Source organism: Tripterygium wilfordii, chromosome 23 (genome assembly GCF_013401445.1).
Source record: "Tripterygium wilfordii isolate XIE 37 chromosome 23, ASM1340144v1, whole genome shotgun sequence".
Classification (NCBI taxonomy): domain Eukaryota; kingdom Viridiplantae; phylum Streptophyta; class Magnoliopsida; order Celastrales; family Celastraceae; genus Tripterygium; species Tripterygium wilfordii.
Window position 1 is genome coordinate 12,123,031 of NC_052254.1, and position 18,385 is coordinate 12,141,415.

The 18,385-nt window shown below is 38.8% G+C and overlaps 3 protein-coding genes across 4 annotated transcripts; 1 reads left to right on the plus strand and 2 right to left on the minus strand.

Moving 5' to 3' along the window:
- The first annotated feature begins 360 nt into the window (after positions 1–360).
- LOC119992826 (ubiquitin-activating enzyme E1 1-like) lies at positions 361–9,107 on the plus strand. The gene is made up of 9 exons (XM_038839607.1): positions 361–502; positions 1,307–1,452; positions 2,523–2,679; positions 2,869–3,261; positions 4,106–4,323; positions 5,720–6,514; positions 6,745–7,613; positions 7,709–8,141; positions 8,362–9,107. Exons 1-9 carry the CDS (start codon positions 361–363, stop codon positions 8,956–8,958), a joined length of 3,750 nt encoding a protein of 1,249 aa, XP_038695535.1. The 3' UTR covers positions 8,959–9,107.
- Positions 9,108–9,246: 139 nt separating this feature from the next.
- LOC119993185 (CHD3-type chromatin-remodeling factor PICKLE-like) lies at positions 9,247–13,770 on the minus strand. Of its 2 annotated transcripts, XM_038840186.1 has the most exons (10): positions 13,192–13,770; positions 12,965–13,037; positions 12,170–12,221; positions 11,922–12,039; positions 11,576–11,650; positions 11,414–11,475; positions 11,231–11,307; positions 10,455–10,585; positions 9,532–9,805; positions 9,247–9,368 (listed from the first exon to the last, which is right to left on the minus strand). In XM_038840186.1, exons 2-10 carry the CDS (start codon positions 12,974–12,976, stop codon positions 9,360–9,362), a joined length of 810 nt encoding a protein of 269 aa, XP_038696114.1. In that variant the 5' UTR covers positions 12,977–13,037; positions 13,192–13,770; the 3' UTR covers positions 9,247–9,359. The 2 variants fall into 2 exon arrangements, with proteins under 2 accessions (XP_038696114.1, XP_038696113.1); XM_038840185.1 differs by having other exon boundaries at positions 9,257–9,805.
- A 155-nt stretch (positions 13,771–13,925) lies between these two features.
- Positions 13,926–17,159, minus strand: LOC119993184 (cytochrome b561, DM13 and DOMON domain-containing protein At5g54830-like). The gene has a single exon (XM_038840183.1). It carries the CDS (start codon positions 16,908–16,910, stop codon positions 14,223–14,225), a length of 2,688 nt encoding a protein of 895 aa, XP_038696111.1. The 5' UTR covers positions 16,911–17,159; the 3' UTR covers positions 13,926–14,222.
- Positions 17,160–18,385: the final 1,226 nt, after the last annotated feature.

Below are 18,385 nucleotides of genomic sequence, written 5' to 3' on the forward strand. Positions count from 1 at the left end.
CAAAACTGCACGGGTTAAACTTTGAATGTATGTATATACGAGGATTCACGAGGATTAAAAGAGTGGAGATTAGCAAGTGAGCCGTTGGTTGAACGACAATCACAGTACATGTAAGGGATCATCCACCCATTAGGTGGTGGGTTCGAATCCTATCCCTCCCCAAACCCCTGTTTCAAAAAAAAAGAGTTGAGATTATATATATTGTTAAAACACAAATAACTTAGAAAAAGTGGTGAGAGGTTATAGTCCTTTTCTCTCTGGTTTCTCTCAACCTTAACAATAGGGGAAAATGTGTCAAGTCTCTCTTGTGCCAGGGAGGTGTCTTAGTTTTCACTCAATCATGGAGGAAGTGGTTTCGCAATGAAAAATGTTTGTTCTCGGGAGGAATCAATGCTCATTTGTAATGACAGTCATTTACAAGTTCACAATCTTCAAGTATTCAGTGGAAGTCTTCTCAGCATTCAAATGCTAATGGGCCTATTTGGGAGTGCTGTGAACTGTTGTGAGTTATAAAACTGTGATGCTGTGAGGTGAGTTGGAACGTAAAAAACTGTTTGGCGCATCACTTTTAAAACTGTGGTACGGTGCTGTGAGGTGCGTTTGGCGTATCTAAATTACGGTTATATTAGATGACTAATAATATTAATATAAAATCACTTAATGTTTGCATTGTACATTAATCTAAAATAAAATAATTGACCTAATTTGATTACGAGAGATAATAAATTATGAAATTTGTCAAATTGAAATTATAAATTTTAATAAATGATTTAATTAATTGTTTTGTACTTTATAACTTAGTAAAGTTTATAAATAAATTTTTATTTAATAAAAAAAATCAATCCAAAAATAAGATTCAACTATTATTTAATTGAATATTGTTAAACTTAAAAAAAATTGGCATACCTTCTTTTTATTATTATGATGCCACGATTACAATAAAAGTAAGATTAAAATTTTAGAACCATTTAACGTTGTCGCGTGTATTACAACCATGAGATTTAACGAGAACATCTTCCCGTCATTTCCGAAGACGGAGATACGAGTGTAGTAACAGTGATTTTTGCGCGCGTTACCAGGAAAAGCAAGTGGTGGCACCGCAACGTGCCGAAGCACCAAACACCTGAGCTCCACTGAGTGGAGCTCTCTACCGCAACTCTATGCGTCCGGCCAGCTTGAAACGGACTGCCAAACAGGGACAATATTTCTCCACCATTAATTATTTCGACAGTCGGAGCAAGGGCCGTGCATGAGGAATGTAATTCGAATGGGGAAGTTAGTATTGGTTAACTACCTCATCGTGAAGTTGAAGCGTGTAACCGTTTGCATGTGGGACAAAGTGATAACTGCCATGGAAAAAAGGTGTCCGCTCACGAAGTGATATTTACTAAGTCCCAAATTGTTCAAAATCCAACTTTGCCAATTACTCAATTTAATGTTGTATTCAGTGAGGTTTCTTTTGATAATGAAAGTTTAGGATAATGCTACTTGCTACCCTTAAAAAAAAAGTGTTGAGATTATTTATCTTTTAATAGGAATATATGTATTTTACTAGACAATCAGATTATCAATTATTTGTTCTCTTTTTATGGTGATGTGTTGTTCTCATTCTATATTTCCAACACTTGTAGCATACGTGTTCTCATATGCAAAGCATCCTCATCAGTATCGAGGACAACATTTGATACCTTACAATCATATCAAGACGATTAAAGACCGTTTTGAACATCATCCCTATTTAAAAATAAATTTAATCACCAGGAGGAATCAATTTATACCTACGAAACTCTTTGGCAAATTGAGAAAATTACCGAAAAAATGCCCAAGTACAATCTTCCATACAATTTTTTATTGCTAAATGGTTGTTTGGATTTTGTGCTTCAATTTTTTTTTTTTTGTATTGGTGCTTCATTCCTTTTTAGTGAAGACATTAAGGGCATGTTTGATTAGAGTTTTCAAAACTGTTTTCTATTTTTGAAAATTCTTGTTTGGGTGGATGTTTTTATAAATTATTTTGTAAAACTGAAAATCATTTTTGGTTTTCAAAAATCAAAAAACCAAAACTAGTATTTAATATTTTATAAAATTCTTTCCACTATCCACTTTCCTCTCTCCTCTCTCCTCTTTCTCCGTGCAGAATTCTCTATCAAATGAATTTTGTTTTCATCATTATTTCTTAAAATTGTTTTCAAAATCTAAACTTAAATCAATTTTTGGAAATAAAAAAGTAAAAGTATTTTCAAACACACCCTAAATGTTTTACCTCCATCTCCCACATCGTCCAAAAGGAAAAATCGAGACAGGTGAAGCGGCGTCGTTATGGAATTTGTAGAGAATTCGCCATTTTCCTTCTTCAAAATTACGTATTTTATCATTATTTACCAGTACCAGTATTTACCGAAGGCCCGGCCCGCCAGCCCGAAATGTTGCAGGTTGGGTTTCATTACTCACTAGATCTGGGCCTTTGTAGAAATTAGGCCCAATATAAGATCGGTCTGGGCCTGAATTTGCCTTCCTTACAGGTCCACCCGCCCTCTCTCCTCTTCCGAGAATTTACATCTGAGAAATCCCCTTTCCTCTTCCGAGAAATTACATCTGAGAAAATAGAAATCTCTGGAAACAGGCACAGAATTTTCTCTGTCGGAGATTCAATTCTTCGCTTAATCACCGTCCTAATTGGTACGTTTCTTGCGATCTCTTCCTTCTTAACACTTTGCGTACTCTTTTCTTGTTTTGCTTCCAATCCTTAGTTCCGGATCATGATCATGTTAGAGAAATTTGGGGTAAAGTAAAGAATTATGGCTATATTACCGATCTTTCTTGATAACAGTTGTTTGAACACTTGTGTCGTCGTGGTCATGTCTGTAGGGTTTTGTGGTGTTTTGGGCAGCTTACTGCACTATATGCTTCCAAAAAAGCGAGCTGTTGAAGAGGTAGTTGCAGAAGAACGCGCTATCAACAAGAAGAAGGAAAACAGCAAAAGCAGCACCGTCAATAAGTGTTCGATCGGTTGCGGTGCAACCACTGCGAACGACAGCAGTTCCGGTAGCATAATCGTCGACGACAACAACAACAACAACAACCACAGCAGTAGCAGCACCATTGAGCCTTCCATCATGGCTCCAGGCAGTTTCATCCAGCAGGACATCGATGAGGATTTGCACAGTCGGCAGCTGGCGGTGTATGGCCGCGAGACCATGCGTCGGCTTTTTGCGTCAAATATCCTCGTATCTGGGATGCAGGGGCTCGGGGCTGAGATAGGTAATGGATGATTAATATCTTGGTCTTGAGTTGTAGTTTAATGAAAGATGACCACCAATCGCCTGTATCAGGGATGCAGGGGCTTGAGCTGAGATTGGCGAAGGATCTTTGATTATTTGGTGTTGAATTATATTATTGTACTACAAGACCTATAAATTTCATGAGGGTTTTAGTATTTGGTTCTCTTTTTCCATTGATTTTCCTTGAAAAGCCATATTGTTGACATCTCGTTAATTCTTTCTGCCATGATTTAAACTTCCAAATCTCATTATTTTTTTTCTGCAGTGTCATTTTCTAGTTGTGAAAATTAGTGGGCATTTGGGAGTCATCTTTGAACTCATTGTTCTTAATTATATATTTGTGAAGAAGAAAAAGTTCTGCTTATGTCATGAGTAATTGATTATTCTCCTTGGCCTTACTATATGTAGTTTGTTGTTTGTATTATGAAAAACATGTAAAGCTGCCTATTTATGATTTAGGCTGAGTTTAGCATGACCATTTTTATAGGATTTGGCTTATTTTAAACAGTGCTCGGTGATAGCTGGTAATTAAAGTCGGTTATCCTTATTTGTTGATGCTTCTAATAGCATATAGAGGGATGCTTCCAGGAACGAGCTCATATTGCATTATTATTCTTAAAACCATTTCTTAGGTTTGGGAAAGTGGTTGAAATGTGGAAGACGAGGGAAATTCTTGCTGCTGTTTATTGTCTATGAATTGTATTACTTCATCATTTGCTGAGGTGTCTAGTATATACTTCGCAAAAAAGAGCTGTTAGTCTATTATTTTTATGATACAATTTCCTCCCGGTACTGTTTACTGACATAGTTTATATCTAATGCAGCAAAGAATCTCATTCTTGCTGGTGTGAAGTCTGTGACCTTGCATGATGAAGGGGAGGTGGAATTATGGGACTTGTCTAGTAATTTTGTTTTCTCAGAGAATGATGTTGGTAAGAATCGAGCACTTGCTTCTGTTCAGAAATTGCAAGAACTCAACAATGCAGTGGTCATTTCTACATTGACAACGAAGTTAACAAAAGAAGAACTTTCTAATTTTCAGGTACAACTTTTTTTTTGCCTTGCAAAGTTGCACTTTAATCAATTCACTGTTAGCTTTCTTCTTGTTATGGCACATTTGCATCTCTTTGAATTTGAAATTACTCCAGAAAACTTTTTTTTGTCAGAGGCATGTTTGCATGCTTTACTGAGAATGAACTTGTTTCATAATGCTCTGTGCTATTTTACCAATGCGCTGTTAATAGCATTATTCCCCTTTAATAAATGTGATTACGTCATTTATTATCATGAGTGTATGAATTAGTAATTGTGGCAAGCAAAACTAGTCTGCAGAATATGTTGTTAGATATGTAATTTACGTCGTTTATTCTCATAGTGTGTGAATTAGTAATTGTGGCAAACAAAACTAGTCTGCAGAATTTGTCGTTGGGCCATTTAATTTATGCATAATAAGACAGCTTTGAAAAAAAATAAGACAGCTTTAGGTATACTGTTATTGTTTCCCAACTTAGTCTCTGTAGTTTTGAATTGAGATCAAATTTCTCTCTTTCCCTGTACTTTTCCTCATGTGTGCCGCTTGTTTAACCTTGACAAAACGGTAAATGAATGTTTGCCATTATATCTTTGGAACATCTTAAGTGTGGGGAAACAGGAGCCTGTTATTCACTTGATTCAAGAAAAAACAAATTGGAAACAAAAAACCTAGAATTTCAAAGTAGTTCCGGCACTTGTAGTTGTCATTGTTATGTAAATTAGAACCCCCTAGTGTTTTCTGAATAAACTTAATAATTTGGGACCGGAATTGAAGCTATGGGAAACCATTTGGGTATACATATAAATAGGCTATGAATTTTTCAGAGACAACAAGGCAGGGAACAATGATGTACCTTTTGAGTGTTAAAAGCATGAGAATCTGCATAACCAAATGAGCAGCACAACTATAGGAAGAAATGGAAGATGCAGGCTGTGTAACGATTGGCAGAAGTGCGTCCTAAGTGTGACACTGGAAGCCTATCTTCTAAATTTTTTTTGAGCAAATAATTTCAGGGAATAAATCAGGGGCTCTTCTGTTTCCTATCGTTGTCATGTGGACTGACATGTTAGAAATGCCAATCTCTCTATTATTCGGATTTTATAACTTTTTTGGTGGATTTCCTCTCAGCAAAGAAATAAACCTAAAATCAGCATATCATAATAGGAGTACACAAAGATTAACCATGTAAATGAAGAACAGTAGAAAACCTTAAGGTGTAGGGACACTTTGCAACATAGTAAGGACATATGTTTATCTTTAGAATGATTGAAGCTCTTGTAATGGAATCGAAATTTCTTATCCTCCTAATTACTATGTGCAGGCACGCCCTGTCTGGCTTTTTTTGCATATCTCTGTATTAACGCTTACAACCCTCTGTATTGCCTTTTTATTTCTGGTGCAACAGGCTGTTGTATTTGCTGATATTAGTCTTGAGAAAGCTATTGAGTTCAATGATTACTGCCACAATCACCTGCCTCCTATCTCTTTTATCAAGGCTGAAGTTAGAGGTCTTTTTGGTTCTGTGTTTTGTGACTTTGGGCCTAATTTCACAGTTTTGGATGTCGATGGAGAGGAACCTCACTCTGGTATTATTGCTTCCATTAGCAATGACAACCCTGCTTTAGTTTCATGTGTGGATGATGAAAGGCTTGAGTTTCAAGATGGGGATCTTGTTGTGTTCTCTGAAGTTCATGGAATGACCGAATTAAATGATGGAAAGCCGAGGAGGATTAAAAGTGCCAGGCCTTATTCATTTGTCCTCGAGGAGGACACCATGAATTTTGGGCAATATCAGAAAGGTGGTATTGTCACACAGGTGAAACAGCCAAAAGTTTTAAACTTCAAGCCATTGAGAGAAGCACTTAAAGATCCTGGTGATTTCCTTTTGAGTGATTTCTCAAAGTTTGATCGCCCGCCTCTCCTACACATAGCTTTTCAAGGATTGGATAAGTTTGTGTCTCAGATTGGTCGGTTCCCTGTTGCTGGTTCAGAAGAAGATGTTCAGAAACTTTTATCTCTGGTTCGCAATACCAATGAGGGTTTGGGAGATGGTAAAGTGGAAGATATCAACCCAAAACTTTTACGACACTTTGCGTTTGGTGCTAGAGCTGTACTGAATCCCATGGCAGCTATGTTTGGTGGTATTGTTGGGCAAGAGGTTGTTAAAGCATGTTCTGGAAAGTTCCATCCTCTTTATCAGGTTGCAATTTGTTATTGGTTTTATTTTGCTTTTTGATTGCTGCCGCTTATTGGCTGAATAAGTGTTTCTCAATGTTTTCTCTTCCTCTCTCTCACACACATGCATAAATGTGTGCCCACTATTCTATGGATTGTAGCTATGACTCTATGAGCTTTTTTCCATAAGTCGGATTGGTCACTTCTACTGAGTCACTAACGGACTGATCTTTCTTCTTTTTTGTTTTTGGACAGTTCTTTTATTTTGATTCAGTGGAGTCTCTTCCTACGGAAGCACTGGATGCCAGTGATTTTAAGCCATTAAACAGTCGTTATGATGCACAAATTTCAGTCTTTGGGTCAAAGCTCCAGAAAAAATTAGAGGATGCTAAGGTATTCATAGTAGGATCTGGGGCACTGGGATGTGAGTTCCTGAAGAATGTAGCACTCATGGGAGTTTCATGTGGCAAACAAGGAAAGCTGACAATCACAGACGATGATGTAATTGAGAAGAGTAATCTCAGTCGGCAGTTTCTTTTCCGTGATTGGAATATTGGTCAGGCCAAATCCACTGTTGCTGCTTCTGCTGCTGCATCAATAAACCCTCACCTTAATATTGAAGCCTTACAAAATCGTGTGGGTCCTGATACTGAAAATGTGTTTGATGATACCTTCTGGGAGAACTTACATGTGGCTATTAATGCATTGGACAATGTAAATGCAAGATTATATGTTGATCAGAGGTGTTTATACTTTCAGAAACCGCTTCTTGAGTCAGGTACGCTCGGTGCCAAATGCAACACACAGATGGTTATTCCTCACCTTACAGAAAACTATGGTGCTTCAAGAGACCCTCCTGAGAAACAAGCACCTATGTGCACTGTGCATTCTTTCCCACATAACATTGATCACTGCTTGACATGGGCTCGATCTGAATTTGAGGGTTTGTTTGAGAAAACTCCGACTGAGGTGAATGCCTTTCTGTCTAACCCAGCTGAGTACAATGCTGCAAAGATAAATGCCGGTGATGCTCAGGCAAGGGACACCTTGGAGCGTGTTCTCGAGTGCCTGGACAAAGAAAAATGTGTGACATTCCAAGATTGCATTGCATGGGCTCGCCTAAGGTATGTTCCATGCGAAGGAGCTCATTATATTCTTTTGTCAAATAAGATGAGTGTTGGTGTATCGTGTATTGACATTGTTTATCTTCTGTGTGTAGATTTGAAGATTATTTTGCACATCGTGTTAAGCAGTTGAGTTATACATTTCCTGAAGATGCTGTTACCAGCACTGGGGCTCCATTCTGGTCAGCCCCAAAGCGATTTCCTCGTCCACTTCAATTCTCAACTTCTGATCCCAGCCATCTCCATTTTGTAATGGCAGCATCCATACTGCGTGCAGAGATATTTGGCATCCCAGTTCCTGACTGGGTCAAGCATCCAAAGATGTTGGCTGAGGCTGTTGAGAAAGTCATAGTCCCAGAATTTCAGCCAAAGAAAGATGCCAAGATTGTGACGGATGAGACGGCTACTAATATCTCAACTGCTTCGGTGGATGATGCAGCAGTCATTCAAGCATTGATCACCAGGCTGGAGGAGTGCAGAAAGACCTTACCAGCAGGGTTTAAGTTGAAACCAATTCAGTTTGAGAAGGTTAATCTCTTTCCTTGGTACTCTGATACGTCTTTTACGGCATTTTTGGTGAAACTTTCATTTTATGCAAATTCTGCGTCATCCTTATTTTGTGAAGTAGATTTTGGATCTGTTTGTTAACTTCAGAAAATCTCTCAAGGTATAATCGAAATTTGGGAGCCAAGTATAATGTCCAACAGGATTAATCGAATATCTACTACTATTTTTTGTGTATTCACAGGATGATGATACAAATTACCATATGGATGTGATTGCTGGGCTTGCCAACATGAGGGCTAGAAACTACAGTATTCCTGAAGTTGACAAGCTGAAAGCCAAGTTCATTGCTGGAAGGATCATCCCTGCAATTGCAACATCCACAGCAATGGCAACAGGTCTTGTGTGCCTGGAGCTGTATAAGGTTCTGGATGGTGGGCATAAGCTGGAGGATTACCGGAACACATTTGCCAATCTAGCCCTGCCGCTGTTTTCCATGGCCGAGCCCGTCCCACCAAAGGTAATCAAACATCGTGACATGAGCTGGACTGTTTGGGACAGGTGGATTATACGAGATAATCCCACTTTGAGGGGACTTATCCAATGGCTCAAGGATAAGGGGTTGAATGCTTATAGCATCTCTTGCGGAAATTCCCTGCTCTATAATAGTATGTTCCCTCGGCACAGAGAACGAATGGACAGGAAGGTGGTGGATCTGGCTGTGGAAGTTGCTAAGATTGAGTTGCCTCCATATCGTCGACACTTCGATGTCGTCGTTGCATGTGAGGATGACGAAGATAACGATATTGACATCCCTCTGGTATCCATTTACTTCCGTTAAGTTCCTTCCCCCTTGGATCCTTTGCTGTTAGGACCATGAAAGCTTTTTGGAGAGGGAATCTTCAGTTGCAAACTTTGCTAATTTCTTACAGACACTCGCATTCTTGCATGATTAATATTTCTTTTATACATGTTGAGTTTTAAGACCCATTTTGATTGTTGCCAAATCACACCATAAGAGATCTAAAAATATGAATGCAACGAGCCAGAAACTTTTAATTAAATCCAACAAAGTTTATAGGAGCAGAGAGATGGTATTTTCTCAGTAGTTTTGCTACTAATAACGGCTAGAAAATATAAACTTGATATCACTGTATATTGTTCCAGAGGTATAATGCACTTCACATGCATGTATGGACGGCGAGCTTTGGTTCCCTTTCAGGCTCTTTATCTGCAACCTCTTCAATTACCCTGTACAAGTATCAAAGCAAGTCAACATTCAGTACTGATAAAAGTATAGAAGTAATTGACGAATGAATTCTGCCATAAATGAAAAATCATATGAAATCCAATCAAGTCTTGCTATAAGAGAATGGATCAAGCACAATAAAGCAATTAATATATCAACAATCACCCTGGAAATGCACGGAATGGTAACCAAACAAAAGGACAATCGTTCCTCCTCGTCTCCGATTTGGGAGCCAATTTTGTTCGCTTCCTCAGTACCAAGTCCTTTCTCCAAAAGTTCAAACCTTTCTTTGATGAAGACAGCCTGATACAACCGTTTGTCAGAAATGGCTTCTTCGACGCCATAACTATTTCTGAAGGACAGGTTCAACTCTTCGCAAATGGCCTCCCGAATGGTCGCGTCCCCATCAACAATAGCTAGCCATTGCTTGTATCCATGCCTTAAAAATACAAGTGGTAGTAAGTAGTAACAAAAGGAACAGCTGTTTTAATATAGTAACTCTAGAACAGAAAAACACATAACTCCAAATTCATGAAAAAAAACCTCATTTCGCACAAAAAAGATAATATATTCTAACAGAAAATAAAATAAAATAAAATAAAATCGTAGTACAAAAGTATTCAAGCTTACTGAAGTCGGAAACAGCTGATCGCTAATCTATTTTTGAGACTAAAGGGCATGCACAATGGCCATTAAACTCATTTAAAGCTAGAATTTTAGACAGTACTAGTTCTTAGTTCCTCATTTGAAAGCTTATCTAAAATAGAGGCAAACATTGTATGTGGATGATAGGGAATTTTATGCAACACAATCAGAAGCAATAATGGCATGTTTGTCAATGGAAATCTCTTAGGCTCCAAGATTCAAAAATTCAAAACTAGAAAACTAGATAGAAAAATCCCCGCCAATTAATGCAGATTGCAGAGCCGATGCACTTTCCTATGCACCATGGTCCTATCAAGAAATTCCAACCTTGGATCAAAGATCTTGGACTCATGCAATCAAAAGGAAACTTCTGACATAAAATGCTTTAACTACGAATCTACGATGAATATGAACATAACAATTTGAGCAACAGTAGATCATACTTCATCACTCCGAGCAGCAATAATAAATCATGTTCTTCTTTCCAAAATCTTGTATGCTTCAACTCTGGGTAGAGTTGCACAATGTCCTTTGAAAAAAAAGAAGCGCCTGGGTTCTCCTGTAAGAACTTCACCTGTCATTCCAAAAACATGTTTTGTGAGTGTTGAAAAGAATCAAAGTGAAAACAATAGATGTGAAAAAGAACAAATAAACAAACATGAAGGCCGGAAAAATTCAAGATGTGCAGAATTGAATGAACTTCCTCAATAGCAGTTTATATGACATAAATAGATAAGCATGTGTTAGTATTCAATATACAAAGTTACAAACAATCAGGACATGCCAAATATAGCTTCAAACTCACAAAAAGGTTCACAAATTCCAAGCCAAAATCAGCAACCAACAGAGCAATATGATCAAGAATCAAGTTACTATTTAAGGGCGAGAAGATAGAATTGGCAATAATACAGATTATAATGCATACAGATTCTTTACTCTCTTTTTCCCCTCTTTTGTGCGTCGAGCAATATCTGCAGCTATATTTACTTTGGCTATACTCAAAGATAAGAGCAAGGCATCAATTACTCCTATCAACCCCAAGCACCTATATATAAGAACGTCAAGCATGATATTGCATTTTAGCTTTCATTTCCAGGTAAATCCTTAACCTTCACTGGACCGGCTGCACATCCAAATGTCCTCAACTCCATATCAAAATAAAGGTTACATTTCAACAAGAGGACACAAATAAATCTTTCCTAAATGAAACGAGCATTACCTTATCAGTTATTGACATCAGCACTCCAATTCTGACATGAACAGCTTCTATGTCAAGCCCTTCTTTTGGGATACCATCTGTGAACAAAGAAGATATACGTATTTGCCAGTGGTATATCAAACAAAGAAACCAAACATTTGAAGCAAATAAAAACAGGAAGTTGCAGAGGTGAGGACCAATCACCAGAAAAGGTGGGCAATTCAGTTATATCTTCAACAATGTGAGACAAGAATAGTTTTCCATATCTGAATAGACAATATATAAAATTCAAAAAAAAGAGAAAAAAGTCGAGAAGTTAAATTATCAATACTGACATCACAAAATATTAAGAAGAAGAAGAAATACTCTTGTATTTCTTCAACAGTCTTCTGCTTTAAGTAACCTGCGAACTTCTTCCAATAAAAGTTCCCAATGCCAAACCTGCAATATACATCTGATGTAATCCAATTGAACATACATGAAAAGTGGCATCCATAGAACTAGTGGCACAATTCCTCGTAGAGCACAAATAATTGTAAGTTGTAACAATATAGACATATCTTTCAGAGCAAGAGCTAATGATATGTCCTTACTCACGCATCGCAGATGCACTCAAAACACAAACATAGGGGTGTGCATCCGTGATAACAGGCACACAGAAATAGGGAGAAACTTGAATTTATGGACCAGAAATCATTATGTCAGTATTAACCTCATCAAAATCTTTACGAATGCAATCCTCTCACATTGATCAAAACCCAGTACCCTGAGTGAGCTTCCTTCACCTTCCATAAGAGGAACTGGTTCTGTAGCATCCACTACGAGTAATGCTGCAGAGAATGAACACTATGATCAATAGACATCATCAATTTATTTTATCATATTGAATCATGCTCGAGTAAATAAGAACTGTCTCATTTCACTGTCAGTCAACTTGACTTCATAGTTTATCATCCTCACCAGAGCTTACATCTTCAAAACCATCAATGCATTCTACTTCGACAGATGCCATCTGTACAAGTTTCAGATAGCCAGTTAATCATATAAAGGGAAAATTATGAAATATGCAAACAAAATCCAAATTTTACAAATCCATCTCAACAAACTAGAGTTATTTTTGGTTATAATAACTTCAACCAGGTAATGTTAAGAATAACCATAAAGCCCGAATGTTCTCTTCAACAAAAATGAAAGCAGAAATATGTAATCAAAGTTCACAAAATCAATAAGATCAACTCTACCGATAATCATATTTAAAACCCTACGATAATATCGCGGCATTCTCGGACCTAATTAAAACACTGCAAGAAAAAAATGCACACACAATTCTACAAAACCATTGCATTGCAATAAAAAATATAAAAATTGAGGCAGTATCTACATATTCCTAATGGGTGGAGCGAGAGAGAAAAAGATGATGGACATACAGTGAACTAGGCAGAACAGAGTTTTCCAACTGATGTATTAGGATACCTAGTGAAATAAAATTCCTTATAAAGCCCTCTCAGAAAAGGGGGTTGGTGAGACAGGTGGAATTTTTATTTCTTCTTAGCGAGTCTATTTTAATTAGGGAAGAAAAAATTCCTCTCGTCTATATCCCATTTTTTCCCGAGTATCATTGTACTTACCAAATAAAAAAGACCAAGTAATCAAGTATCTCTTTTAAAGTGCAAAGAGGAAATGGTAATTCAGCCAAATTGACCACAGATATTGCAGTAGAATAAGAAATCAACTAAACCAGTCGAACTGACCAACCTTTGCGCACATGACTATAAACTGCTTCCGGTATTATTAGTCCGCCTGTAGCTCCAATAAGGCTAGCATTAAACTGAAAATCACCAAAAAAAATTATCAATTTAATCTAAGAAGGTTCCAGGATAACAGAAATAATGTCAATGAAATGGCTGGGCCATTCCTCATCGAGGATGGAATTGACTCAATTTCACAAGATTCAAAAGTGCAACAGTAAGGAAAAGACATACCGAGCAAGATGAAGAAAAGGCATGCTGCAATAGACCCACACCAAACCATTCATTCAAAATGCGAGCACAATAAACTCGCCTTCGTACAACAGCCTAGGATATACACACAAGACAATTTACAACCAAAGACAATTACAGAACTCCCAAGTCCCAAAATAAATCATCTCGGAGTGCTTCAGGGAAATAAGCAAATGATAGCTAAAAATAAAGTTAGTGGAAAACAACCACCCAAGTGTATTCAAAAATTCACACACTAAAACGCTTAAGCTGTTGAGTAGAAACAAGAGTGGCTTCAGAAGCATATTGAGGAGTTTCTGCTAGGGCACCAAATTCCTCCACGACCCACCTGCTTTATTAAGGAAACATTATGTGAGAGATAAAATGTGGCTCATGGGCCTTGTGCCAGTGATTCCAGGCATTCAACAATAAAAATAATGAACCACATTTATAATCCCCCAACTCAAAATTTATGCAAGTGCATACCTCTCCGGCCAGTAAGTTCAAATTAAATGCAATACTTAATTGAAAACTTGGCAACAAAAAGTTGGAAACTTGCAATGTGCAAACGATACGTATCAACAATTTTAACTTAATAAAGGAGCTTCTGGCCAAGTGGTAGCCAACTCTTATATATGCACAAGGTTCATGGTTCTATTCTCCTCTCTCTCAAAAAATTAAGAATATAACCCGATAACTTATCCAAAAAAATATTTTGACTTTAACTAAAGGTAAAATACTTCATGGAACTTAAAGATACTGTATAAGCTGTTCGACATAGCATACAAACTCAGTTTTTGTTCGAACCTTCTACTATATTAAAAAGGTATTGAGTACACAAAAATACATGTGTTAAGGTGATTAGTAATACTCTTTCAAGATATAAATGGCAGAGGCAAATACAATTACTAAGTCCTCCTTACAGCAGGGAAAATCTTCAAGCCAATGAACAGACCTGGCATCCGCTGTACAAGGAGATCTTCAAAAGTTTGAGAGCATTTAAAAATGTATATCAAAATATTGTCCAAACATCTCTATCTGCTTAAAGGCTCTAACTGAAGCTCCATCCTTCTGGATGCTTCTGACTCCTTTTGTGCGAAAGCCCTTGTCCGGCTTAATAGATCCACAGAATCCTCTTCCTCAGGGTTACCCAATACCCAGTTGCTTCTGCCAAATATTCTATCCCTTCTTCGCTGTCTCTCGCTGTATTCTAAGTACATGACTATCAATGCACCAATCAGAAACCAGACTGCCAATGCCCAATCAAGTCCATGAATATTTTCACCCCCATATCTCTCTCCTAAATGCTTCATTCCAGTAAAGAGTGCCACAACTCCTGCAACAATGGCACCTCTTCCCACAATAAAATGGAAATACTCCCATAGAAGCCTTTTTGAGGAAGGTTCTTCCCCATTTGCAGGCTTTTTTGGCCTTAAAGATGCATTCACTGGTTGCACACAAGCCAAAAAGATAGCAGCAATCCCAAACTTTACATGTAATGAGCTCACATAGAAACCCCGAAGCTCAGCCACTGCAAAAAGAAGGCCAAGTAGGACAATTGCTAAACCAGAGTACTGTAAGTAAACATGAAACTGGTACCATCCGTCGCCCTTCACATGCTTTAAGTACCTAGCCGCCAATATTCCACCCGGAAGTAAAATACCCCAAGCAAGGAACATCATGAACCCATGCACAGCCAATACTGGCCGTAAATCTTGCTCTGCCTCTGCAGAGCCACGCATGAGCAACACTCTCACAGGCCTTTGACTAGTCACGGAATGCATATTTCTCTCAGTCAGGTGTTTGTCTGTCCATCTAGAACCCATAGCCCATATGACCTTTAAAGGAGTCGTGGAATCAACAATATTTTTACACTCTGGCTCATCACCCTTGCAAGGTGGTTTCAAGGGACGAGTAAACTCCAAAGTAATGATGTCATTCTCCGACTTGCACCTTACATAAGTCAGATTCTCATTTGTTGGATGCACATTTGAGGCATGCTTTCCATCAATCCAATATGTGTTCACATGCCCTCTACCATCATCGCCAATCCAACCCACGTAAGCATAGCTATTCACCATTGCACTACCAAATCCTATTGCAAGATAACCACTCTTCTTCTCACCACGAGCTGCTATAGATATTGAATCCTCTGACAAAGTCCAAAACAATGTAACTTGTTGATCATCCAAAATAACACTGCTATTATACATATCCGACAAACCTCCATCAACCACCTGGACCCTCCAACCCATTTTCTGCTGATACAAGGAGTGATAGAAAACTTGATCCGGAGTATTCCTATCTGGTGCCCAGGTCAATTCTGTTGGACTGGCTGGAACTCCTTCAGCTTCTGGCCCTCCAGCATAGATTGTCTCAGTCTTATTCCTCAGTGTCGCATTCCCACCAAGCAAATCTGAAGTAATGTAAAATGCAACATCATGCCCTGCCTGTATTGAGAACTTCACTGGCACCCCTCTTTCAACTCTCAAGACAGGTGCTTCCTTCTTGTTGATGTACAGAACCTTTGAAGGATTTGGAGGATTGGGGTAATGCAATGCCAGAGATGTTGTTATTGCAAGCGGCACTTTTGCATCAGCAATAATCAAATCCTGATCTTCCTTATCCTCTGCATCCAAAGGCCCTAAACAATCATCAACCCTCTCTGATACATTAAGTTTTAAATGGCCATAAGTCACTTGTCTCGGCCCTCCATGATTTTGAGGCAGATAGTAAGGCCTCAGGGTATCAGGTGGCCTCATCAACCCCAGTGCCCAAATCACTGTCGCACTGGCCCTAGAATCTATCGATAAATCATACTTCTTGTCAACTGAGACCAAAGGTCGCCTGTATCTAATAAAGGAAACACCATCCTTCCTATGCCCATAAATCAATCTGGTATTGTTCACCAACCCAACAGGGTCAGATCCCTCATATATAGTATCAGGGCAAACCCCATGAGCAGAGCCATCCTTGTTAATGGTGCATTCACTATATTCTGTAATGTAAAAATCATCTGCAAACGGCAATCCCTCTTCTGTGAACCCGGTGACAGCCACATCACCGCCAATCATTGGCTCCGAATCTGACTTCTGGTCTGCCCACCCAAACGCCAAATAACTGATGATTCCTGTTGCCGCCTCTAACCCTATATCAATAAGACCATCCTCCACATTCAAAGTCCATCGAACTCGATAATCCTTAGACAACACTTTACAGTTCTCAAACATCGTAGGAACTGTTGAATTCCGCAAATGGGCCTCGCTAGATGGCGATGATGCCAAGTCTGGAGCCGAGGATGAGTCGTTGTTGTTTCCGAGGACAACATGGCCAAAATCAGATGCACCGGTCAAGTCCCACACGGAGAGAACCCCGATCTGGTCCCACGTTATGTTTTTCTGCAAACGTACAACAAAGGTCTCGTTTTTGTAAGTCTGGTTGAGTATGTGATCGGACACGATGAACCCGCGGGTGAGATTACCGAAATCGGTGGCGTTGGCACCCCACCAATGCACGTTGTTTCCCGATATCATATCGAATTTAGATAACCTAAAGGAGCAATCGTCGACGACGGTGAGAAGACCGCGCAATTGGTGCTGAACCATGGTGAACTCGGCTTCGAATCCGACGAAGGAACTCGAATTGGAGCAGTGTCGATCCGGATCCGCATGGCAACATAGAATAAGAAGATTCAAGAGAAACCCTAGAACAAGAGGTTTCATGGAGAAGGCGATCCCAATTCCGATCCGTCTCGGATCGTGTATAGAGCTCGAATTTGAATTGCAGAGGAAGAAAGCTGCGAAATGACGCCTATGGCAAACAAAACGACTGAACTGCTGAGAATTAGGTCTAGATTATCGAGTTGACTCGGTTGGAGTGAGTCGCGAACTCGGCTGTAGAGCGCGGGTTTTCTTTCCTTACGAGTAGATGGGGAGAGATGGACCGCTGACGCAAGAAAGTGGCATTTTTGTAGTTTTAGAGGCAATCTTGTCCCGAACGTTCGACGGCGACGCGTAAACGACAAATTTTTAAATCTGAAAAATAAAAATTATATTTGTATGTTTGGATTTTCTAGTAATTTCAATTTTCCATTACCAGATTTAACAGAAATTCGAACTTCATATAAATTTCAGAGAGAAACCAATCGGAACCAGGGCACGTGACCGGCACCGTCTAATCTATACGGCTTAAATGCCTGCATTGCAGATTCGCAGTCGATTGTTCTCCAGGCAAGCAGAGAGTCCCAAAGACGATCAATCCAGTAATACATAACTGGAATAAATATGTGCAAAAACACACTTCTGCTGCCATAACTCTTTTTTTCTTTGTTTTGTAATCACGAACAACATCATACAAGTTTGTCTTATAAACATTCAATATGCATCTAAACTCAACCTGTCAACCTAACGCGCACATAAATTTTTTACCTGACGATAGGGTACAACTACCAATCGCTAAATCATTGCAGAGAAGCCAGGCCACCATTAGACTTGAATTCATTACATCCAGTTCACAACCGAGAAAGGCTACAAGTTCATCAGGGTCAATTCTACAAACCACTCTATGATTCCCAACTCAGTTTCGCCACAAGCCTCGCTTGCCGGCCAAATAGTCCATCAATAGTCCTTGCACAATCTTGAATTAAGCTTCGTCACTAATCGAAAATATTCATTAACACATAAATAACAAGCCGTTTAACACTCAAGTATCAAAATGCCCTCCACCCAAGAAAAATGTTTCAGATCATAAGAAGAATCAAGAATGTGATTCTTGGTCGGAGAGTGGCACTCCCATCAATCACTAAATGAGTATACAAGAGTACAAGAATACACAGAGAAAGCAGTATAACTAATAATCATCTGCAAGCATTACCATTTGAGAATGTAAAAAGAAGTTGGCATCCTCCAATCATTCAATCAATCAAAACAAAGAACTGTTCACAAATGAAAAGGCAAGGCAAGCATAAGCAAGAATCGAAAGAGGCTTCAATAGCATCTGCATTTGATGCGCACTAGAGAATGTAACACAGGTACCGGGCATAAAAAGAGAAGAAACGTTGAGAAATAGAGCAGTGCAATAATCAAACTAAACTACTGCCCTTCCAATGCCAGTGGCATAGCTGAAAACTAACGTCCGCTGACACAAATGATTGGTTTGTTTACGGTAAGGGGACAAATCAATCAATAGAGACACTGAC

What these genes read in the sequence shown, in the direction of transcription:
- LOC119992826 (XM_038839607.1), top strand. Translation starts at nt 361, where the DNA reads ATGAAAAATGTTTGTTCTCGGGAGGAATCAATGCTCATTTGTAATGAC. An exon ending in TGGGAGTGCTGTGAACTGTT is followed by an intron (nt 503 to 1,306) that starts GTGAGTTATAAA and finishes CTCATCGTGAAG; the next exon opens with TTGAAGCGTGTAACCGTTTG. An exon ending in CTTAATCACCGTCCTAATTG is followed by an intron (nt 2,680 to 2,868) that starts GTACGTTTCTTG and finishes TCATGTCTGTAG; the next exon opens with GGTTTTGTGGTGTTTTGGGC.
- LOC119993185 (XM_038840185.1), bottom strand. An exon ending in TTTTGAAGATGTAAGCTCTG is followed by an intron (nt 12,040 to 12,169) that starts GTGAGGATGATA and finishes CATTCTCTGCAG; the next exon opens with CATTACTCGTAGTGGATGCT. An exon ending in TGATGTCAATAACTGATAAG is followed by an intron (nt 10,586 to 11,230) that starts GTAATGCTCGTT and finishes TTGGAATGACAG; the next exon opens with GTGAAGTTCTTACAGGAGAA.
- LOC119993184 (XM_038840183.1), bottom strand. Translation starts at nt 16,910, where the DNA reads ATGAAACCTCTTGTTCTAGGGTTTCTCTTGAATCTTCTTATTCTATGT.